Source organism: Oxyura jamaicensis, chromosome 4, assembly GCF_011077185.1.
Source record: "Oxyura jamaicensis isolate SHBP4307 breed ruddy duck chromosome 4, BPBGC_Ojam_1.0, whole genome shotgun sequence".
NCBI classification, from domain to species: domain Eukaryota; kingdom Metazoa; phylum Chordata; class Aves; order Anseriformes; family Anatidae; genus Oxyura; species Oxyura jamaicensis.
The window spans coordinates 87426748-87452124 of NC_048896.1; the positions used below are offsets into that span (position 1 = coordinate 87426748).

General features: G+C 36.5%; 1 protein-coding gene across 4 annotated transcripts in view; it reads left to right on the plus strand.

Moving 5' to 3' along the window:
* ZFYVE28 (zinc finger FYVE-type containing 28) overlaps nt 1-25377 on the plus strand; it is a 146536-nt gene that overhangs the window by 95099 nt on the left and 26060 nt on the right. For 2 of the 4 annotated variants that reach the window (XM_035324379.1, XM_035324380.1), the window contains exons 6-9: nt 1293-1382; nt 4636-4737; nt 11602-12963; nt 22193-22297. In XM_035324379.1, the coding sequence (XP_035180270.1) occupies nt 1293-1382; nt 4636-4737; nt 11602-12963; nt 22193-22297 (1659 nt within the window). The remainder of the gene's footprint in view (nt 1-1292; nt 1383-4635; nt 4738-11601; nt 12964-22192; nt 22298-25377) is intronic. The other 2 variants (XM_035324381.1, XM_035324382.1) reach the window with 1 other exon arrangement.

The following is a 25377-nucleotide window of genomic DNA, read 5'->3' on the forward strand; positions in this document are numbered from 1 at the left end:
AGGTGCTCGAGGTTAGGCTGGATGGGGCTTTAGGCAACCTGGTCTAGTGGGAGGTGTCACATTAAAGGGGATGGAATTAGATGACCTTTAAGGTCCCTTCCAACCTAAACCATTCTACGATTCTATAAAGAACCTGTAAAGGCTCTTTAAAATCCTGGGAAGACTAGAGCTTAGCTTCCATGCATATTTGGTTGAGACCATCAGTAAGGAATACATAGCACACTTTCACGATCTGTAGATGACAACAAAATCAGAGGTGTTTCAGGGCTTTTAAAATAAAGAATTATAACTGAAAATTATTGCAACAAGTTGGAGGAGTTATCTGCAATCTGTCAGATACTTACTAAATAGAAATTCCACGTATTTGACAATTAAGAGGAAAATCATTGTCTTTTAAAGATTTAGTGAATCTGGCAGTGAACTGTAGTAAAGAATGTGGGAGTTGTAGTTGGCCATGTACTGAATTAGTCCACCTAGTGCTAGCACCAAGTGAGCCATGGCCGTTTCCCTGTCTGCCAACAGCAGTGTTGGCGAGACAAGTACTGAAAAGGAATAAGAAAATGTTAATTCTATTCTACTCATGACCAGTACTAGCAGCTGTACTAATGTGCTGTGTGGGCATCATCTTACGCAATTATATGGACAAATTGGAGAAGAAAGTTATGAGGAAATTAAGAAACTATGAAGAAAAAGTTAGAAAATATCACCAAGTGAAAAGACAAAAAAAAAAAAAAAAAAAAAAAAAGGGTTTCAGCCCCAAAAAGGGATTGATGTATTTGAAAAGTTATTAGAGGTTGATGAAGGATCCCAAATATTAAATTCAGAGACTTCAGTAGTAGTTGCTCCATATACTTTTTATTTTAATTTAGGTTTGTGAGCTTAGTGTGTTTTGACCTAAAATATTTCAGCAGGTTTTATTTGAAAATGAGACCAAATACTTTCCACTGTTATTTTAAAAATGTATTTTTTTCTTTTTTTATTAAACTTGCAAGCCTATAAGCACCAGTGGTTTCCAGTAACAAGCTGAAACCTGACATGAAATAGTATATAAGAAGGGAAAGTGGCATAAAAAATATTTTGGTTTTGTTTAGATGGCTATATGTGTTGATTATTAATATATATATTTATTACAGTGAATGCTACATCGGTCAGTTTTGTACATAGTATATTAGGATGTTTATGAATTAAATACTATTAGTTTGGGCTTATATCACTCTTTTATATTTTTTCCAATTGAAATATTTTCTTTGAGAGTCTAATCTCTTGATAAATCATTTTATTCTTCTGCTTAGAGCCTTAAGGCTTGGGTACCTCACTCAAGATATGATTGATGACTATGAACCAGCTTTAATGTTTACTATCCCAAGATTAGCCATTGTATGGTAAGTAATTCTGATAACTATTCTGTGCTCTGCCTTCCCCTCAGAGATATATTGAAGATTTAAAAAACTTGTTCAGAATTTTGATGTATTTTCTTTCACCTCAGTTTGCTTGTAAAAAAGAGAACTAAAAAAAAAAAAAAAAGTCATTGCCAGTTTATCATTGAAGTTGAAGAGCAAAAAAGGAAAGGGAAGAGAAAGGAGAATATAGAAAGCAGGACCCTGAAACTGTTGATTAGTCTTCCTCCAGAAAAAAATGAAAAGGTGAACGAAGAACATCAATACATATAATGTAGTGTTGTCAAAAAGATTTTTTAAAAGCAGATATTCTATCATTCCAAAATAATACGGCCTAAGGATACATGTCCTGAAAAATGAAATTTTCCATTTTAATTGTGTATTTTTCTTAATGACTCTGGATCCAAAAAGAATTGTCATAACAAGCTGACTGCATTGTAACCAGTGAGTTAGGTTTAAATCTCTTTCCAGGAGAAGTATTAACATGTATAACTTGTTACATGTAAATTCATGCCCTGTATTGACCACTCAGGTAACTGAGTTAAAACAGTGTGTTTATTTTATTTTATTTTATTTTATTTTATTTTCTTCATTCAGCTTTTTCAACATTGAACAGATCAGATGCATTTTACGTAATGAGTCTTCATGATTTAATAGACAGCAGTTTCTCTGAAGTAAAGCCAACATATTTTTAATATTTTACCATTGTGAATGTTTTAAAGGTAGCTAATATCAGTAGTATAATTGAGGGCGATAAGAAACCTAAAATCCTGAGTATAATGTGCTTCTGCTTAGGAAATCTTTGTGGCCCATTTTTCCTTTAAAATAGGATATTCTCTGTAACCATCATTCTAAAAATAATAACAGTTACAATCTGATTATCAAAAGACAACAGAAATGTGAGAATATACTCTGATGCTCTTGGAAGACACAAAGAAGAGCACATGGTTGCTCACTGGAAAACCAAGGGCTCTCTGGAAAATGAGCAATATCAATCCCAAATTACAAAGAAGGACACACAGAGAGAAGAGAAATTGCTTTAACTGCTCCCAAGTATCCTGTGATTTGAAAATAAATCACTGCCATATGAAGTCACATGGGAAAATAACCCCATCCAGTTATGGTACTGCCGTGAAGAAATGCAGGCCTTTTATTGGGACTGTGAAAGGAGAAGCCTTTGAGTTGCATCTGTCTTGCATTTAAAGTTGCCATGTTGTTGCTGTGTTGGGTAGCCTGAGTAGGATGGGTCTGGGGCCAGGAGAAGTGCTTGCTTCCCTTGATTCTCTAATAACAAAGCTTTCCTTTAAGGAATGCTTTTGAGAGTCATTGTTCTTTAATGTTTCTTTTCAGACATGAGCTTCCTGTGCAGGTTGTGCAGTGTATGCTGCACAGTGTTTAACAGGTGTCAGTGAACTTTGACTTTAGTAGGAAACATTAAGATGCATTTTTTTTTTTCCCCATTTTTTACTTCCTTCCACGGTACAACCAAATTCAAGCTTTGATTCAGAATTCTTTCAACAGTCCTATGGAGGCCATTTCACAATTGGTTTTTGTAGTGCTTTAGCTCTCTTCTATTTTTATCTTTTAAAATTTCGTCTGAGAGTTAAGCTCTGTAGAAAGGGAGCCTGGAAACTGCCAAAGGAGTGGTGTTTTGTGTCCGTTAGAAGTTCGGTGGTAGCAGCCTCTAGCTTCCACTCAGCAAAGACATGACATTTGTTGAGGCAGAACGTGACTACATGAGTCAGTGATAAAACTCTGTCGCTTCATGGTAGCCTCCTTGTTGAAGCTCAGAAAGCTTGAAAAACAGTATGTAACCTTGGTAACAGGATAATTTGTCTTAAACCACAAAAAAAAAGTTGACGTGCAAAAGAAGCAACTTCCCTCACGCTCCCGTTCTTCCCCTTCCCTGCTCCTGCCCTCAAACCCCCATCCCCAGAGCAGTGTTGATCAAGTTCAGTAGTCACATTTCTTGGACCCTCTGTTGTCTTGACAATTCTGAACTTTCTGATGGCCATCTTCCAGCCTGATGGGAGACTACAGTACTATCCTGGTACCAAGGCATGAGCCAGACTCTGGGTTTATAAACAGAAGATAAGAGCAGTATTTCCCAGATGGTAAACAGAGTGTAAGTGGTCTTTTTTTTTTTTAATACTTCAGTGGGAATCATAATACTTGTGATACCAACATTGCTGCAGTGTCTCAGAGAGCTTTAGGTAGTTATACAGGGTGCTTGCTAATGAACAGGTGAGTAGAAGACACTAACAGTTTATCATACCTAGGAAGCTCTCTGAAGCAACTTGTAATTTGACTGCAGGAAAAACAACGTATCCTTGAAATAGTCAGCTCTCAGAAGGGGAAAATACCCGGGGTTAAATAAATCATATGTAATCCAGAGGGTAAAACACACAATCCATTTGCCTTTGAGAATCAGAAGTTGTTTTGGCAGCGGGCAGAGGATTAAATGGTTTTAAGCAGAGCGGTGCCTGTTATGAGTAGAATCCGCTCTCTCAGGCACAGTGCAGTAATATGAAGAAGGTGTGGTGAAAAAGGAGATTTTTTTTTTTTGTAATCCCTGACACGTGTGGGTTTTAGCAGTAGAGATTCTGGCAGTAGGTATGTAGGTATTTTCAGTGACGTGCTCAGGGGTTTTCAGTATCATGAACTAAGCCCTTTCCAGGGAAATTTTACAAGTACTGAGTTCATTTAGAAGCATGGTATTATCAAAATGTGTTTTATGCAATGCAGTGAATCTTCTTTTTTATCTCATGTTGCTACCAGGTTATGCTTATCTTAGAGGTATTAAAATGGGAGTGTAAGTCAAGTATTTTACCTAGAAATGATTTAGACTGGAAAGAACAAGCCATTTGCAATCTCTCTCAAGCCAGTGAGCTTTCCCCAACTCACCCGATAATCAATTTGTGTTTTGTTTTTGTTTTTTTTCTGGGTCAGCTGCAGCAGTGATATGAGGGTACATCCTTCCTCTTGGGCTTCCATTGCTCTTTCTCCCATGCTTCAGTAGCAGGGGTTGGAGGGGAGGGGATCTTTTTCCTGTAGCTTTAAACATCATTTATTCTAACTTGAGGTGGATAAGACAAATAAGATAACAATGTGAAAACGAAGTAACTTGAGCGTAGTTCTGGTATTTATGTACAGTTGCTTTTCTGATTCCTCACTGAGTATAGTTGCTGTGTGTGAAGCAATTTTTATTTTTGTGTTCATGCTTGTGTCTGAACTACAGTGGCCTTGTAGTCTACTCCGAGGGACCACTGAACTTGGACCACAAGCCGGAAGATATGTCTGAACTCTTCAGACCTTTTCACACTCTGTTAAGAAAAATAAGGCAAGTAATAAATGGTGGTTGTAACTGCTTCTTTTCTGTAGTGAAAATCAGAGGGTAAAACAGTGCACAGAAATGCCTATGAAAGTGTTTGTTTGATATGTGAACTTTAAGATACATTTTCCTCTCATCTGACTTATATACCCATGAAATATCAAATTTGTTTTTCATTTTCCCTGAATTTTCTAAACTTTTTTTCTTTGATATTTTCTTTTTTTTTGTTTCCTGAACATAATTTTATTACATTTTAGTTTTTCCTTATGGTGGTATGATGCCTGAAATATTAAAGTTGCATTTTATTTTGGGAGATCCTGCTACTAATTAGCATCTATGTTTTTGTTTAACTAGGCTTATTATATTTTCTCAATATGTTATGATGCAATACTCAGATCATTCTTAATCAAATCAAAATGACCATCAGTTTTTTGTGCATCTGTTTCCAGAGCGTGGATCATTTTATATATACCTCTTTTCAGTGCGTCAGTCTCAGTAATCATTGGAGAGGTGTTTTTTTTTGGCTCAATTCAAGTATAAGGGGCATTAAAGTGTGTATATATATATATATATATATATATATATATATTGATGAGGTCTTTTAAAGTATTGATATGTTACTTTGTAGAAATCAAGCTGTATCTTACGCTGTTTTTTTTTATATTCAGACTTACAGTATTTTATCCAGAAGTTTAACTCAATAAATAATGTTCTTTCAATCCATGCACCCTATTATTTCCTGATAATTCAAATTTGTATACCCACTGCAAATATTGTTTTTGTAACAATATTTGAGTTAACTTGGCAGATTTTAGAGTTAACTTGGCAGATTTTCTTTCCTGTGTCCAATTTTTACCTGTCTCCTACCCTGTCTGTCATGATGATGGTTTGACGTAAGAAGAATTTTCATGGAGACTAAGTTTATCCAGATTAATTTCCTTGTGAGCAGCCTATTTCTGAAGTTAGCTTTTATGAATATCCAGACCACGTCCTTTTGTGCTCCTTGAAGATTCTCTAGGTACAGTTCTATTTTCAGGTACACTAATGATATTCATGCTGAAATCTCAGAATTAAAATGGACAAATTAACATGTATATTTTGAATGATTATGGTTTTATAAAACAGAGTAAGGAAGAGTAACATTAACTGAGTAGCAAACTTAATTTGGGGTGGGTGAACCTTAAACATTACTAAAGCTTAAGAAGTCCTTGCAGTTTACTTTAGAAAAAATATCCCAATATATGCCTATCATGGAAATTTTCACTAGTATTCCACTGGCTGACTAAAGCCAAGAAAATATTTCAAAACTAAAATATTTCTCATAATCTGTATTTTATGCTTACTCCTTGCATTTCACAAGAAAATGGAAATCAATGAAGTCAGTTTATTGCTTAGTCCACCTAATTTTCAGTTTCTCTGAACTTAATGCTTGGGTTGAAAAGACATTAGTAATGTGCTTATTTGTTCAATAACTGCATTTTTCAATGCACACTTTCAAAAATGAAAAGACTCTTTCAGATTCATTTTTGGAAAAAGGAATGCAGATACTACACGATCTGTATAATTTAGTCTTTCAAATGACCATTAACAGACATGAATTTATTGTCCAGCAGACAGTTTACAATGTGTTCTTAGTGAGGTAGTATCTATCAGGGCATTGGGAAAAAATTAAGCAAACTAAGAAGTAACTTGAATTTTTTTTTTCTCAGTGGCAGTCTCTGGATTGAAGGAACATCAAGGAACTCATCCAAAGAACTTGATTATTTGAAAGAATTGGGCTTAAAAAGATCCTTAGTAATACTCTTGAAAAATACATTGGACAGAAATAAAGAACATTATAATACAAATAAGTGTGCAGCTCACTTAGAATAATGAAATTTATTTTAAAAGTACCTAAGCTGTCTAAATCTTTTTTTGTTTGTTATGACGATTTTTTTAAACTCATCAGGTTGCAATTCCTTCTCACTAACAATGTTCACAGAAGCCTATAAGGGAAGATGGAATGAGATATTTGAACGTGTCTCCAGTAAAAATGAAGTGCTTTTTTCCAGGGGTCTTTCTCTGGTCTCCATCACCAGTAGTTAAGGCACAAAAAAATAATTCAAGTAGTCTTATGTTAAATATTTTCAGTTTCATTTTTTGCTGCAATTGTGTATCTGTTGTACAGAAAATCGTACTGAATAACATGATCGCATCCCAGGAAATTTCTGCATATAGTTCAATATGCTCGAAATTTTAGCCAACTGAGTATTTTCACTCCAGTAAATCCAAGTATACAGTTGATAATTTTAAAACTATATTATCCTAAAACATGCCTGCTCTTAAATGAAGAAAGTACTATATTTATGTGGATCTGTGTAAGTAAATTGCAGCTAGCTGAGAAAAACATCTGGCTAGGCAATTTTTGGCGGTCCTGTTGGTGGCTGGCAACTTAGAAAGCCAACTTAAAAAGCAATAGAGGTTGCTATTTCTGGAGACTTTCAGAGCAAAAGCACTAAGGGTTTTTGTTTAGGTTTGGTGAGGTTGAGCAGCAAATGATGAGTTTGAATATTATAATACTCGTGCAAGATGCTTGTGCTGATTTCAATTTTAGATATAAAATATCAGCGCTGTGTTTTGTACATCTACCAATGCATAAGTATATATAGTAGGGTTATCTCAGTTTGTTTTAAGCTGAGGTATTTGAACCATTTCTGCCTAATAAACATAGAAAGCATGTAACCTGGCATATGCATTTATATTTAACTTGGATGCCTATGCCTGAACATTCTCGTGATAACATATTCCGCATTGCATTTCCGTACCTGCGTCATGTCCTACAGTGGCAACCCTGTGAACAGAGAGCTGTTGGTGTCCTGTTCGGAACATGCACTGAATCGTGGGCTGGCAGTACCCTCAGTGATGCTGTTTTCTGAAAATGGTGTAAGGTGACAGTCAGAACAGGAGCAAATTTCAGGAGGGAGGCCCAGCGAATGTGCAGGATCTGTGCACATGGGTTGTGTGACCCTGGCATCTGCTCAGCTGCCTGTCTCTAAATGGGCCTTGAGTTTTCAAGAAGTAATTTCTGCTCCCTGGGTGGAGTAAAAAATATTTATTGTTCTTGCAATAGGTAGAGCAGATTTTTACTACTGGCTTGTAACAGGCAGAGTACGTTTTAAGACCTTGGCTTGTTTTCCTGCCAGTGGCTGAAACCATTGGAAGAAAAATGTTCCTTGTATTTTCAAGGCTAGACTGCTTTTCTGTGATACCAAGCTAATAAGAGTAAAAGCAGGTGAAACCCCAACATGCACTTGCTTTAATTTGCTGTTTTCTAAAGCCTCAGAGAAAAGCAAGTGCACTGCAGCTGTCAGGACAGACTGTAGAAGCCCTTGTTACCTGTGCCTTGTGAATAATGAAAGCAGAGAGAAATTTTTTCCACGTGAGCATAGCACTTGCTTGGATCCGCTGACAAGCTACAGATGCTTCAGCGAAAAGGAAATGAACCATGGAAGTAGCTACGCTTTAATTAAACCATAAGGTTTAATAATGATGTCTGACATTTTAGTTTTAAACTTCCAGTAGTGAGATTTACCATTTCTTTCTGTATACTGGTTGATATTCATTTTATTCCCAATATCTACATAGGCATTTTAAAACAGGCCATGTTCTAATGTTGGCAGTGAATTTTTCTTAACTAATGTATAGTGTATCAAAAAGATAACAGTCAATCAAAAGTCGTTCATCTTGCAAGGAAGCTTTTATCTAAGTTAGTCCAGTGTCTCTAGTTTTTCTGCAGAGCAGGGAAGGTAATTGTCAGATCCTGTTTCTCTTAGGACAAGCTGCATTTTTTAATAGTAAAATTTCTGATGTTTCAATTGGGATGTTGAGCAGATTTCTATGAACTTAAAGCAGGAATGATTTCCCCCATAAAATAACAAATGTTGCTGATTTCATTGGTTTTTGAATCAAGCTTTATTTACTTACCCTTAATACTACAAATATTTATTCTCAAATTTTAAGGTGATTGTTATTGGAAAAAAGTGAGTTTGTTACTCAACTCAGTGAAGGTAGCCTTTTGACCAGAATGCAGTAAAAATATATTTCCAGCACTTGAAGAAACCTTAGTGTCTGATATGAATAGGTGAAATATATAACAATTATATTATATATATATATTATAAACAGTCAGGCTTTCTGTGCCTTCAGAAGGGAAGCAGAACAGCTCTGGGCAACCGGACATCCAGGAATCCCAACTACTGCAAGGAGAGTGAGAGTTCTGGAGAGTGAATAAAACCTCAGTTTAGATGCTGAAAATCAGAAGGCTCAGTCTAGATTTTTCCTTGGGCCTGTTTAAGTCCCAGTTACGTTCATGAGCTTGGATGGAAAGCTAATTCCTCTGAAAGTTGCTGGTGTAATCTGTATTTGTGGAAGTTGCTAATTCTTGTGTTTTGCGAAGGGGGTATGACTGGTGTATTGAGAAGTAGAGCTGAGTTTTAAGTAGTCGGCTGTCAGTTCCTGACACACACCTTTTCATTTATACAAGAGAAGTTCACCAAGAATTATTGACCATGAAAATGCCACCTCAGAAATTCCCGTGCTATGGGTTGTTGGAAGCCAGTAGGACACAGTTAGCAAGTTCCCTAGAAGCTTGGCCCACTCTTACTCTTTTCCTTACAATGTAATATGAGACCAGTTTCTCTACTTGATGGGCTTTGAACTGACCTCAAAGTATCTTGTTTTTAATATCTTGTCTTTGCATATGTGAGAGACAAGTCTAAACTGGGTAGTAGCAGTGGAGTAAACACATTTTTGTGTTTGTGTGCTTCCTGTGTTTAAAATAATTCTGTTCCTAAAAGTCTCACCTTTCTTTCTGCTTCTGATATTCTAGATCCTAGCATTTTTCTAAAAAATTATAAACTGGTTATTTATAGCACAAAGCCTCGTGGCAAAAATCATGTTATTTTTTGTTTCTGTCAATTTATATTTCTATAATTCTTTCAAAAACAAATAATACAGCTATCTGTGTTGGCCTTAAAACTTAAACTGTTCCCTGTCAATTTGCTTTTCATGGTGATGTTAAAACGCTCGATCTCTTACAGACACTGGTTTCTGTTTAATTAAAAGTTTAGACCAAAAAAAAAAGGTGATATTGTGACATAGTGTTTAGACAAAAGAAATGTGTAGGTCATCTTAAGTGTTTTAGTCTGCTAGATAGCAATATTGCTCTATAGCTTTACAAACTAAGTGGGTGTAAAGAGATTGTCCATTTCCCTTTATTACTGATATATGACTGCAAAATGGCACATTTTGGACTTCGAGGTGCATATGGAACAACTGAAATAAGTACTGACTCTCTATTCGAGAATACAGAAATAGGCGAAAGGGGGAGGATATGGTGGTGCAACTGTTCTTATTGGCGGGTACTTGAATAGGCTTAGTATTTTTTCAGGTTCATACAATGCCTCTTATTTTCTGCCCAAGAATAAAACTTACTTTATATAAAGATGTTAATGAAATGGAGAGTACTTCACCACCACCCCAACAAATATTCTACACTTATTATGCCTTTGAAATGGTTATGTAAACGGATATATGTGTGTGTGTGTATGTATGTATGTGTATATATATGTATTTTTTAGATTGTATGTTAACTGATACACAAGTCAGATACCAGTGATGGTTTTTTAGGTAATTTGATATTTATTGATAGGAAAAATATTTGGCCTTTTCATTGGTGGATGGAAACCAAAATATGAGATGTGTCAAATCACTCTGTTTTTGGGGGGTGGGTGTGGCCCTCTTATTTAGACTGAAGTTACTCCTTTAAGGGAACTCTTTCAGTATGTGCATATTATTATTATTATCATTATCATCATATTTTGCCAGCTGCATGTCATCAGTCAGCCACTAACTTCTAAACATATAAGAAATAATGAACTCCTAGCTCCTGTTTAAGTGAAAGGTCTCCTTTTTTCCATCCATTTATTTATGCTAAAATATACTTGCTGGTCTTTGAAACCACTGCTGTTGACAACAATTCTTGACAGAGGATATTTGTATATGCAGCTCCTACTTCAGAAGCATGGTATAAATCAAATTCAGACCTAAAATTCAGTGCTGTGTCTATGTATCTTGTTGTAAAGTTATAAAGCATTTAAACATGCGTCTCAAATAACACTTTTTTATGGGTGCTTGTGGTCCAAAACTGCAATACTGAGGACACTTGATAATATCGGAGATGCTTTATGCCTCAGTGTTTGCTTTTAGGCCTGCCTGATTCTTAACATCATGCAAAAGCCTAGCTCCCTAATCCCCAAGTTGTGTTGGAGGCGGGGGAGAGCCAAGTTCCAGTTGCACTGAATAGGCTTCCAAGACATCAGCATTGCATAAGTGATATTAATACTTCTAATGAGTTCTTTTTATCTGACAGTGTAAGGGTGTGAAACTTCTACTGTACTCTTTGGTAGAGTAATTTTCAAGATCTTGTACCACAGATGGCAAATGTATTTTCTAATCAAAATCAAATTTGTGAATTAGAAAATGACCAAGTATGTTCACTGTGAGTAACACTTTCACTTGAATTAAATGGAGAAGGGGGGAGAAAAATTTTACTTTATGGGTGTGTTTTGATTTATTTTGGGGCTTTACTGCAAATATATAAATAATTCGGTAGCCTGTATTTGCATGAGTGTTCTTAAATTCAGGCACCAGCAGTCCCAAGTGTTCTGAATGTGAATGCAAAATGCACCCTGGGATATGCAGCTGAAAGTACTCTGTGTTCCCACCTTCACTCTCTGGATTTCTGTACTGACAGTAAAAGCTTTTTTAAACTGTGTAACGTCAGCGCCTCCTGTGATTGTGAATGTAATGTCACATGTTTTTCTTTACTTTTAGGGATCTACTTCAGACATTAACTGAGGATGAACTGCACACTCTGGAGCGTAACCTCTGCATCTCTCAAGACGTGGATTTTCCTGTCAGAACAGATCCTGAAGTACCCTCTGTCATTACACCAGGCATAACTGCAACGTTGCCAGCAAAGGAGCTCTCAGCAAAAGCTGAGAACACAGAGGCTGAGCTGGCTTGTTCGATGCAGTATGATGAACAGGAGCTGGAACAGCTGAATAGGATGGTACACAGAGTCGGAGATGAAATGTCTTCTCTGCTTTCCCCTCCGAGCATCTGTCAGTCTCCAGCTCACAGACCTAGCCTAAGAAATAGCTCTAGCACAGAAGCTTCACCAACGAGACACCATCTTGACAATTTAACTGATGAAGAGGACAGGGTGTTTTTTATGGATGACCTAGATGGAGCAGGAGAGGCTCTTGCTGGGTTGGATTCAGTAAGTGATACTTTTGCTTGGGTGAATAACCCTTGCCACAGTTCAAAACAGAACCTGCAATACAGAGATGCTCTACTGTATGAGAACGGTCACCAGACAGAGGAAACCATGCTTTTAAAAGATGCAGAAAGTGATGTAAGCAATAATAACAATATTGAAGACAGCAAACAGATGTCTGGCATCTCAGTTCAGAATTCCTGCAGCTGTTTGGAAGGTCCGGATTCACAGTTATACCTCAATGGTTGGGATGCATATGCTGATGATGCAGAAATGGCAGAAATGATAGCTCACAGGACAGGGGGAATGAAAATATCTGCTACTGTAATATTCAATCCTAAATCTCCCTCTAGCTCAGAATCCCCAGTAACACCCGAAGCAGCTATTAATTGTGTTCCTGGATCTGCTAATCCGTTAGCAAATGAGGAGGAGGATGAATCCCATAAACTCAGTATAGCTGCCACAAACTGTCTAATTAATTCCTGTGTGTGTTGTGGCAGCTGTGAAGACAGCAGGGAGGAGAATGTGGAAGGTTTAAAGACTAAACATTCTGCAGGAGGTGTTGTAAATGCTTCATACACGTTAGTGAAGTCTAAGGAAATGGACCATATAGATAACTTGGACAATTCAGTCCCTGCACAGGAAACATTAAAACCTGAAACCTCTGCTTTGTTAGCAGAAAGAGACTTTGGCAGAGAAGAGCAAAATCTGCCAATCTCCTCTAAGTGCCTGGCACATTCCTCAGGTTCACAGGTAGGAGCAGAAAATGACTTGCAAGGAGAAGCGGAAAGCAACTCAAATCAGCAGAAGAGGTGGGAGAAGAGAAAACAACTATGTGAGAAAAAAGTGGAGAACAATGAAGATGCTAGTAGTGAAAGGGCAGCCAAGGAAGATATAAAATCAAGATCTAGTTCGAGGTAAGAGCAACTTGACTTTTTGATAGTAAGATTTGCATACAAATAATTTCTTTCCTAGTTCTTTAGTGGTCTGTGTACAATTAGAGTTGATTTTAAAGATGATGTTGAAGGATTTTAGTTTCTGAATATACAGTTTTAATGCAAGTAGTTTTTTGTTGGTCTTCACCAGCTTTTTTTTTTTTTTTTTCTCTGAAAACTGTATCATTGAAATTATGTACCCCAATCTTACCAGTTTAATGTAACAAAGGGTGCATTGCCACTAAACATCGCCTGAGTGGCCATACTTGTTGTGTTCTGCTGTTTTGCAGAAAAAAAGTGTCTGGCAGATACTAAAAAGTTAACTTCTGCATCAGTATATGGGATTAAATTGTGATTTAAACACATTCCAACTCATATCTTAGCTTCATTTAAGAAAATAGGGCTTATCAGATGATGTTGCCTGTGGGCATGAGTGGATTTGTGAATAGGTATTTTAAAGGAACCTAATAAAGTGCAGAAGCAGCTTTTAAACTTTATTAGACCATTTCAACCAAAGCTGATAGAAGAATAGAGGTCACAGATTAATGTTAATATCATTTAACATTATTAACATAATTAACATTTAACTAAATTAATTTGTTAAAATCAGGAGCTATGTAACATCTGGTAAAGAAAATGCTACACTTCAAATCAACTTTGATTAGACATTGGGGATTGGGGTCCTACCGTAGAACACCAGACTTTTTTTTAACCATTTTGTATTTTTATATTTATTTTGTTTTTACTATTTAGAGGATAACTTTTTTTTTTTTTTTTTTTTTTAATGATGAGTAGTATCCTTGGTTTCCTTGAAATATTAATACCACAAAGCAGAGGGAAGAAATGAAATAAGTTACTGTTGTCTTCTCTATTTCTATGATGATTTTCTTCCATTGTGCGGTGTCAGTAGTGCAGAGATTGTGTGTGGTGCAGGATCTCTCTTGTATACGTGCATGGAGTTCAGGATAACGCAGTGGGGGTAGCTTGAACCATGAAGCATTACCACAATGTAAAGGGTGCAGAAATAATCATAACTGAATTATGAAATACTTCACTAGCAGTGGAAATAGAATCAAGAGTTATTTAGGCCAGAGTTTATTCCTCTTACAGGTACAATATAACTTGTCATGCTTAAAACTCAACTTTTGAGGAAGTACTTCCTCATTACTCTAAATATTTGCGATCTCAGACTTGCTAGGTATCATATTCAAGGCCTCATAACAGAAATACTGAATCATCTTCATTTGAAGAAATAATTCACAAATCCCTTTGACATTTCATGCTTTTACAACACTTCAGATGGAATATTGCTTAAAAGTAATTATTGTAAGTTTAATTACAATGGCCAGATAAATTATACATCTATTGCAAAACTCAATTTGTCTAGTAATTTTTTCCTTGGGTAGAGTATTGTGAGAGCAATTCTGCAAAATATAATAACATTACGTATCAGTTTTTTTTTTTTGGGGGGGGGGTTGTTGTTGTTGTTTGTTTTTAGCCTTCCATGGTTTGTGTTTGTAACAATAACCTCTTAAAAAGTCCTCATCTGGTCCGTGCCATTTGTGACTTTGTAGACCTCAGTCACGCCTTCCCATCCAGGCCTTTCTTTGAGGCTGGAAAAGTCATGGCCTACGTGATCATTCTTTGTACTGAAGTTGTCCCATAACATTAATCATTCCTTCTGTCTTCCTCTAAACCTTCCTTTTAGGGGTAGGGAGGTAAGAACTGCACTTAGTCAAGGTATGGGCAGACCACGGATTTTCACAGTGCCATAGCTGTTTTCTGATGTTTTTCCAGTGATGTCTAATATTTGACCTTGGACGTTTACTTTGGAGTGGTGAACTGATGGTTTCTTGATGTTGTCTGCCAAAGACCCAAAATTCTGCTTGTGCACTCAGAGTTGTTCTGTGTGAAGCTAAAATTGTTCTCCTTGTGTTCATCCATTGAATCCTGCCTGCCATTTTATTACCTGTTATCCAGTCTTTAAGATCCTGTGCAGTTCTTCCCTCTGCCCTTGTTCTTACTATCCCGAATAATTTGGCACAGCTGGCAGCTCTTCAGACCTCATTGCTCTCCCCATTTCTGCAGACCATACCTAAAAACAAAAAACCCACGGGGTCCTAAATGACCTCCTGCTGTTCTGGGAAGTGGTCATTTAACAACTCCTTGCTTATGTTTGAGAATGTTCACACATTTTGGAGAATTATGCTTCCCCATGTTGCATTATCCTTAATATTCCTAAAAGCCTTTGGTGTGAGGTATTTTGAGAGATTGTTCCTCCTTTATTTGGAAATGTTCTCATACTATATATACTCCTTCAGTATATTCTGCAGGAGACGGAGATCCTGGGGATCTACTGAGGACTTCAGATTAAACAATTGTGTGTGTTGCTCTTTAGTTTTCATGTACAATATGTCTATATATAGGGTTGGTTCTTGCCTCTGAATCACCAGTCACATTATCGGTAAAAGAGAGAATTCAGTTACAAAACACAACTTTGTGGGCCTTTTCTTACTCACGCTGCCTGGGTGGTGACTAATTGCTGCTTTTCAATGGTATTCTTAAATTGGAAGATCATATTAGGCTGCTGTGACTGCTCCCTATTACATGCTTGTGAATGCCAACTTAACCATAGGGGAAATGTTGGAGACATAGATTATTCTCAGAATGATGGACCCATTAGCTAGAACAATAAGCAATCTAATATACATGGAATAGCTGCAGGGTATACTCATTCATCAAATTGATAAATGTATTTACTTTCTAGTTACTGGAACTCAGAAACTTGGAAAAGAAAATTTTCTTTCCCTTGTCTGAATCAAGCAGCTGTCAAACGTGTGTTACGACAGCAACTGCTTCTTCTAGTAAATCCGTCCTTATACTGTGCAATGTGACGTTATTAGTATCGTTTCAATGATCCTGTCGGGTTTACTGTAATTAATCCTTTACGTCTGAACTACCTTTATTCCAGGTTTCTTGATCTAGCCTCTATGTTCAGTGGAGTTTAAAGTAAAGATTAAATTCTCTTCTGCATAAGATCCGTGTGTCAACATCTTTACTAGTCTGGTTTTATGTCACAGCTGACGTTGTTTCCTCTTTTTCTGTTATTTCATTGCAAGTATCTCAAAAAAAGCACAAAGGGCACCGAGGGTCTTGGACAGTGGGATTGATGATATACAAATACGAGAAAAGCACTGGCAAAAATGTGGTCAGTATCTGATCTGATGCAGGGACAATGTAGTAAAGGCTGTGGTGGCAAAACAAACCGTTATAAAGAGGAAATAACGTAAGAAGAAAACCACACGACAGTGTGGCATTTAGTATTTTGGGGTAAAAGGGCATACTTTAACACGAAAGAGAAACTTTAGATCTGTATGTGTTCTTTCATTCTTTTCTTTTTTTTTCTTTTTTTTTCCAACTGGAAGCAAACTTTACAGATTTTTGAAATGCTCGTTATTCTATCATAGCATTCTCCCTCGTTTTTCCAAGGGAAGAATATAGAAAGATTGCCTATTGTGTTTATTTTAATGTTTTAGAAGTATCTGGCTTTCTGTTTCTTTTTTCAGAATTGATTTGTCTTGTAAAATTTCAAATTCTTCTGCATATTACAGGAAGTTTAGCAGCTTTTTTCCTATTGTCATGCCATCCTAGTGTTTTCCTGTTTTAGGCTTAAGTACTCGGTTCTGTTGCATGTTCATTTATCTACATGCTGACCTCTAACAGTTCTGTTGTGAAAAGAAGATTTTTAAATGCAGCTTCTTCTCTTTCCCCTGCAGGTCTATTATATCTAACTTAAATTATGCTTTTTTTCCCCCATTTTCCTTGATCTTAATTTATTTGGTGAATGTACTCTTAATGAAGCCTTTTACTGTGCACCTGAGACTTGGCAAAAGGAGCTGAGGTTGGTGGTGATGAGAACTTCCTATCTTCATGTTTTCTGCGAGCTCTAAGTGTATCTGTTGGCTGTTAGATACTGGCATCGTTCACATTTATTTGTGGAGGCTTAAAAATAGAATATGTTGCCATATGCTTTTGCAGTGTAAGGAGGAGGAATGAGGCATCCTCAGAAGAGCATGCTTTCCTGTTTCCTGCTCTGTATTGCAATTCTACAATAAGATGAATAATTTAATCTTCTCCTGCTTGGTATTCACGGTGTTCCGTTTCGTAGTTTTTCACCTCTGTGCTCTAAAGAATGTTAAGCTATAATATATTTAAAACTTTATTTCCTCAGCATGCATGTTAGAATGACTCTGAAAAAAAAAAAAAAAGAAAAAAGAAAAAAAGACGAACACCTGTTTTTATACAGTTGGTTTCTAATTTTGATTTTTCTGCCTGTGTTTTATCTCTCCTTAGCAACGTGTGATGTGCTCACATGTTCATTAAAACAACATTAAGACACTGTAGTCATTCCACCACTATAAATGCACGGAGAACAAGTATTTAGATTTTGGGGTTGTCTAGCATTCACGTAGTAATAATAATAAAATCCTTTCTAGCTTGTCTTTTAGTTCATAACATTTGATTCTATAAGTGCTCCTCCATCAAAACTAGATTAATTGATATTGCAATACATATTAAGTTGATTAAATGTATTAAATTCATGTTTTCCCTACAATATTCCTATGTTTTCCCAATAATATTCCCATCACAGGAAGACTTAAGATTGTGCCCATCTTCACATGACAAAAACGTCTCTTCCATAAAAATGAATGTACAGCTGTGCATGTTCACAGAACCAAAACCACATCTGCGTAGCCATCTCGTATTGATTAGTCTTTTAACTAGCTATTCAGGAGTAAGAAAATTTCTTACAGCAAGAAGGAAAGAGTAGTTGATTGGGAAAAAATAGGAGCTTTTCAATTGCAAAACTTTGCTTAAGCAATCTTTTATCTGGCTTCTGATTGAAATTCCTCTCTTCCCCTTCTGGTGTTCTGTTTCTTTACTACGTAACCTTTTATATATGCAACTGAAGAAACTCAGATTTAGTACAAATAGCAGTCTCAAATTAAAAATGACAGAGTTTTTGACCTTGTCCATTGAACACCAATTTTGTGTGGAATCTGATAATGTGGTTGCTGTTTTGAAGCCTTGGCATGCAAATAAAAGGTGTCAGTGTTGTAAAGCAGGTTCCATCTTCCTAGGACATAAATCAAATGCAGCAACAGGGAAGTGCATTAATTCTCAACATACATATTCCTGAAATTAATTTATGTGTATAGTAGATACAACAAGGTTTTTAAAGGGACTTTCTGAATGGATTTGGTATCACTGACACATCAGGCTTCAGATTTAGCTCTCGTGTAGCATGAGAAAGACCAAGAAGAGAAGATCTGTGCTAATTAACTGATGTGATGTGGAATGTAATTGGAACTCAAGTAATAAAATGCTTGAAGGGACTGTTCTGTAAAACAATGAGAAGCTTAATTGAACTTTTAAGAGGTTGGAGACACATTCCAGCAGAAAAGAGCACATAAAGCAGGATAAAAATGGCTTTAAATATTTATTTACTTATTTATTTAACTTATCTTTAAATAAGTGGTTCTCTTGTCCAGTCGGCCAGCATTCCATGGAAAGAGGTGGTCACGTCACCTCATGTCACCTTGCTCCGTTGCCTCAAACCTTTATTGTGTATTTTTATCAGAAGTGCTGAAGAGTTTCATTTTGGTGAGCCTAGATGGTGGTTTGATTCCATGCTGGAATGTTGTTTTAAAATTAGCACAGCAGGCATTTAAGACCTCACAAATGAAACAAACTTTTATCACTTACACAACTTAAACAGAGTCCAATGAATCCTGTGAGCATGGAGGCCCAGTCCAACCTGGCATTAAATTCAAGTGAGTACAAGATGCCATGAAGTTCACATCCCATGTGGGCTGATGTGGAAGAAAGACTTGGCTGCCCTCCTGGAGCTGCTGCCTGCTGCAGGACCTGTCTGTGTGCACATACATTCCCTTCTTGTAATTGTGCTACCAAACACACGTACCTAGCTAGTACTGGCTGGTGACAGCCACCGTGAGCTGGGAAAAGCAGGTCAATTCACCTCAGGATCCACCAGCATCAGGCAGACACTAATGAGAAGAAAACTGTATAAAAAGGTATCCTGAATCTGTGCATACTGAGAGAAGATGTAGTGAGTGAGTGAGTATGTCAGGAGTCTTTTTGTCTTTTTTTTTTTTTTCAATACTTAACTGTAACACTGAGAAGGTGTAAAACAGACTTCTCATTATTGGATTTCGTTTCTCGGTACTGAATAAGCACAGAATTTCTTGCTCTGTAGCATTCTAGTCTGAATATAAACCAGAAATAAATACTATAAATAATAAATATTTCTGGTAGAAAAATTCAATCTGTATTGGTACAAGTGAGTGAGAAAAATATTTAGAGATTGTAATTGTCCAGATGATGCATCCTTTTGTACAACAAACTAACTTCTATTAAGCAGGGTTTGTGTAAAGCATCTGCAAACAGTTTACATTGCCAAATTATTTCTGACCAGCTGGGTTTTTAGTGCTGAAACCACTGGGTGGCTTGGCACAGCCAGGCTCGAGTAAAAGATGAAGGAATAGAAAAGGAAGGCTCTATGAAGCAGTTTACAATGGCAATCAGCTTTAAGATAAGGCTTAAAAATAGATAAGATAGTGGAGCTGAAAAGAAAAATGCTGGCTGTTATTTCCAGCAACTAGGTAGAGATGAGGGAATTTAAATGAGGGGAAAAAGGTGTGGAGAAGGGGGTGTGAGAGGCTTAGAGGCTTGTATGCTGGTCCGAGAACATCCATGAAGATGAAAATACATTATCAAAAATCTCAATATCATGTTTAAAGTGTTGTTATGCCATTCAGCTCTGAGGTTACTCATCACTTTTACTTACTGTCTAGTTCCAGCCCTTTGTGTTCCAGCTCTCTTCTTCATTTTGCCTTCTGGCTTGGACATCCAATCCAAAATGTTAGCTCAGGATTGAAGGTGATTTTGTGCTTGGGACAGTGTTGGTAAATATTATCAGCTCTTAACAGAGAGATGATACATAAGGTGGTGATGGTTTGTTTTATTTGTTTTAGCTCATAAAAATGCATTGAATTCTTTATACATAGGAAGAGTGTTAGCCCTTTGGGGTTTGAATAAGAGCTGTGAAAAATTCAAATTCTAAAAACAAACAAACAAAAAACAAGCCACAACTCAGCCTATGAAATGAAATTGAATTTAGGTTCTTAGTCTCACAATTTTGTTCTGTGCAATTGGTAACAGATATTTTGTCTGGATTTTAAATATATCAGGCAGAGCTTACCAGAAAGCACTAAAGGACAGCAAGCCTTACATCTCTGTTACTAGTGTTACTAGTGTAGTGTTACTACCCAAATCAGCTGGCAGGATTGTTAGACTGGAAAAAAATGGAAATGATAGGGAGGTGAGAGAGAATAAAAGAAGAAGCTGAGTATGCTAGTTGTTCTTGTTTCCTGGATCTTGCTATTCAAAGATTACTTTATTCTGAACAATACATTTCATCTTTGCTAGACAGCTTCTCCTGCTCAATCATGCTGTGAAATCACACTTTAATGTTTTTTTTACATCATTTAGCTGCCATAAAACAGATAGCAAAAATACATTCCAGTAGCATGACTGTGTTGTAAGATTGGATGGGTAAAGGTGATGAGGTATAAAAGAGTAAGCCTTTGTTTAAATGCACCTATCTCTTCATAATGAGCAGAATTAGCGAAGGCAATTATATAAAATGAATGAAAGTTAAATAGATTTTTGTTCAAGTCTGATAAATTATTTGCCAATTCTGATGGCTTTCCTTTCAACTAAAGCATAGTACGCTAGGGATCTATTTTCAAATTGGCAATCACAAATGAAGAACATGAAGGTGTACATATTCCAAGCGATCAGTGGGAGGTATGCAAACAAATCCTATTATTTCTTAGTGGGATTAGAGTGCATACCTTCCATACACTGCTTTGAAGAATTCCCCTGAAGCGTTCTTACAGACTTTTAGCTGCAAAAGCAGCTAGAATAGTAAATTTGGTAGAAGAATGTAGAACATAGCTGGTCTGAACATGTACCCCACATACTCCCACAGTTCAGTTAAGCCTAAGAAATCTGTTGGTAGTTGTAGACGTGTAAGGTAAAATAATCCTGATCTATACAATTATATTTCTTTTAACTAAGATCTAACTTATTCCTTAAGTTTCTCTCTGCATTGGCCAAAGATTTCTATTGACCGAACATTTCAGTTCAGCAGGCTTGAGTGATTCTTCTGCACTGCCTAGAGCTCATACAGCTTTGATACATTTGATTACATATTTTATCTAGTATAATTTAATTTTCTTCAGCTTGTGCAGTTTCCAGTGGCTGAGCAGTAAATTGTAACTGAAACAAAAATTGGTCTTTCCTCAAGAGTTCTGTCATGCTTAGGAAACCTTTAACCTTCTAATCCTAGTTTATGTGGATAATACGATGTAAGATCCAAAGTGATGTACTGTTTAAAAGCTTTTTGTGAGTCCAGGGATGACAGAGACAAGTTTTGTACCGTTAACTTAAATTTTTCATGATCTTTTATTTAGTAACTAATGGATTTCCTCTAATGAAGTGTCCGTGGTTTGTCATGCGACCGCTACCTTGTGCTCATCTGGTTGGTTTAAAGCTTGAGGTACACGTATAGCAGTTGTAGGGACTGAGTGAGCTAGGGTTGGGTATATTATCCCCATCTCCTTACTGAAGAGCCAGCTTTCTGCTTTTCTCATAGACTTTTTCCTTCCCATTCTCATTCTGTGGAAACTTAGATCAAATTAGTTGTGGTATTTCAGAAGCTCTTGAAGCTTATTGATGTCTTGCTTGAAACCCTCTGTGACTTTATCAACTTCCAATGATGTTATGTCTTCGTTATAACATTAAAACAGCATGGGCACACTATTCTGTCTATGCCCTATGAAAATGGAAGTTCCTTGGTTCTTTCCTGAGCGATTTAACTGCATGTCATAAATTAAATTTGAGGATTTGTATAAGAAGTGTGTCCACCAACTTTGCCAAATCACCTGACCCTTTGGGAAGCAAACAAAATAGATGTATATCACTTCCTTTATTATCACTATTATTTCAAATATGATTGTCAGCTTACTCTGATTTCTGTATGATCAGTATGATAACCCATGCTTTATCACTCTGTTTTTTACTTTTGTTCTCTTCAGCAGTTCATTTTGTTTCCATGTTTTTTCAGTTCTCAGGATGGCTTACGTGATTCCCCCCTCAGCTCCATCTCCAGCAGTGACTATGAGAGTGTTTCTGTCACTACATGTAGTCTCTCCAGCATATACGCTCTGAGGTAATAACATCGCTTCACAGTCAGATTTGACTAATTGTATTGGGTTGTGGTTGGTTAAAAATTTTCATTGAATTAACAATCAAGTGACAGCAACACTTCTGAATATTCTTCTTGCGAACAACAGGTGCTGCTTTTTTTTCTTGCCCCCCCCTTTTTTTTTTCCCCAGCAGTTGTCTTCAGCACTGCAATTGAGAGGCAGCTATTTGTGGAAGAGTTTTAATGCATGTAGCACTGAATTGTATGGTATGCCACTGATCTCCCTTTTATTTGTCCATATAGCATTTCTTAAGAGCGATTTCAGAATTCATCTTGAAAGTTACTGAAAGTTTGTCTTAGCTAGGTTTTGCCTTTCTAGAATGTTTTTTTCCACTTAATTTTGCGTAGCAAATTGAGGGCAGCATGCCACTTAACAATAGTTTAACTTCCAATGGTTTCTTTTTTTTGGCCAAAGTTGTTAAGAATACTGGTTTATAGTCTCATCATCTGAGCCTGCATGTGAATATTTTAACTAAGTTTGTTTTGTGCAGAGCACCTAATGTGAATAATAGAGGAATAAAGGTATGAGGAAAAAAAATGTTATTAAAACAGAAACCTGAGTTCTTTGGCTTTTTTCAAGGCATGCCCAACATACATGTAAGTCATGTGTTGCATATGTTCTAGGCAGTAATGTTATTACTCTGGTACAGGTAGAGAGATACCACAATATCAGTCAAGGTAGATCTTCCATTGCTCCTTGCCCTCCCTTTTTCATCCATATATCTCTATCCAGCACTTCATTTAAACTCCAGGAATTCCAAATTTTGTCTAGGTTGGTGTAAAGAAAGAGGGTAAAAGGCCTTTTCCTATAGTATTAGAGGAAGTATTACATAAAGAAGTATTTTTTAGGATTTTCTCAGAATCAGGTTCAATTTTTTTTAAAGATTTCCATATTGTTAAAAGGCAATTAAGGAAAGGAAGATGCAACTAGAACTTTTTTCATGTTTTTTAATTTTGAAATACACTTTTAACTATACTTCAAACAAAACTTGTTATACGAGTAAGCAGTTACTGTAACGTGGAAGAGACTGTCCCACACAGAGCTGTCTGAATGGACAACAGAAGTAACTTCCATTATTCAGTTATTTAGGCATAACTGAAGCAGAATAAATAAGTCTTCATTAGGAGTGTCACCTTTTTCAAGGTCTTCATACATCAGTATTGTGCTTGTCACTGTATTTAAATACCTTGATGCTTAGGTAATTAGATCTGTCTATTCCTTTTTTTCAAATTTTATTTTTCTGAGGCTCGGTTTATAAGGCAATTTTCTGCATGTGTATTTAGGCTTTTGTCCACTGAATTACAGCATTGTATCATTCCTAGGTGTCATCCAGGAATTCAAGTTACCTATTTTTCTGTATCTTATCCACGTTGCTAGAGATCTAGCTATTGTAGTTGACGGGCTAATAAAGTAGTAATTGCCTGCTTGACTATACTGGTATAAATTTCCCCTTTTGAAATACTTACACAGCTTAGTTTGAAAACAAAAAAAAAAGCTCAGAAGTCTGACTGCTTCAGAGAAGCATGTTCCTAGATCTGTGTGCATAGAAAAGGAATATTCAGCACATATGCTTATATTAAATTAAAAAAATAATAATAAAAATGGCCATCCCCTGTTCTTTTATCTTGTATTACTTATTTTCTTTGGCTGTGAAACAACTTATATAGAGTTACGTCATTTGTCTACAACAACTAGAATGTTCTTTGCAAAGACCATCTCTACAGAATGTTCTTTTTTGAAATAACTAAGTTCTCCTTGATGTCATGTGCATATCCAAAACAATACCTAAAATATTTTTGTTTCTTTTTTCCTCTGAAATATGCCATTTTACTAAGTCTTTAATTCCTTGCAGTTTTCACTTGTAATTGTAACAGTTAAGAATTGAAATGTAACACTTCCAATTTTATCTGAAAATTAATTAGCTAAACACAGAATTAACAAAATGCATTTATTTGGCCTTTCCCGTAAGTCATGAACGATTCCTCTATGCTGTTACAGTCGCTATAAGTTAAAGCAGGTAAGCAATGCTGAGGCTGAACGCCGTGTTGTCAGATTGCAGTGTCTGTTGGAAATAGCTGACCACCTTCAAACAGTTCAGCTCCAGTAACAAAAACAGCTGAGCATATAGTGTTGAATGAACTAGTAGGATATTGAACAGCATAGATGTAATGGATTTGAAACAATGAAGTATAGTATACATAGAATTCCACATATCTACACATTCATTGTTTTCCAAATGGAGAACTAGGGAGAAAATTCCAATTCCTTGCATCCCAGAGCACAGCTGGACCTCGGTCATTGTGTGCCTTTTTATTTTCAACTGTGAGGACAAAGCTGGTGAAGACTGTGGGATCCAATTGGGATCCCATAAAGGAGGCTCATTCAAATCAGCATGTGAGTTACTGCCGTAGACTTTCCCATCCTCAGCCAGTGGTGTATAATTTTTTTGAGCTAGATTCATCCTACCTAACTTGAGGCACCAAACCGATACACCTAAATGGGAAGTTTTGTTGCTCAAGTTTCTGTCAATGGAGAAAAGCAGAATCCTCAGTTAAATGTGTATTTTCTTGAAATGCACCTGGGCCAAAGATTTTCAGGCTTATATCAGAGCCATGATTGTATGCTTTGATTACTGGCTGTACTGATGCAGTAATTTGAAAAAATACTTGCTTGAAGGTTTCTAGAACACAAATTGAAGGACAAAATAAAAACATACATATATATACACAAGCACACATATATATATACAGGGGGAGAGGAGTACAGAGGATTACTGAAATGGTTTTGCTAGTGAAAGTTTTATTTCATTGGTGACAGATCTTTGCAGGTTCCTTCTTCTAGTCTCAGAGATCTGATGGTGAAGAAGTTAAACTTTCAGCCCAGTTCAGAAGATTTTTTGCAAACTGTTCATTAGGCAGTATCCAGACTTGAGGTGCCCATATCAGTAGTCAACTTTCTCAGTGAAGAGTAAATACATTCCTTGTATTTCAGGAGGTTTCAAAGCAACTGTGGTTTTTATGCAGACTTGCATGAGTTTGCATAA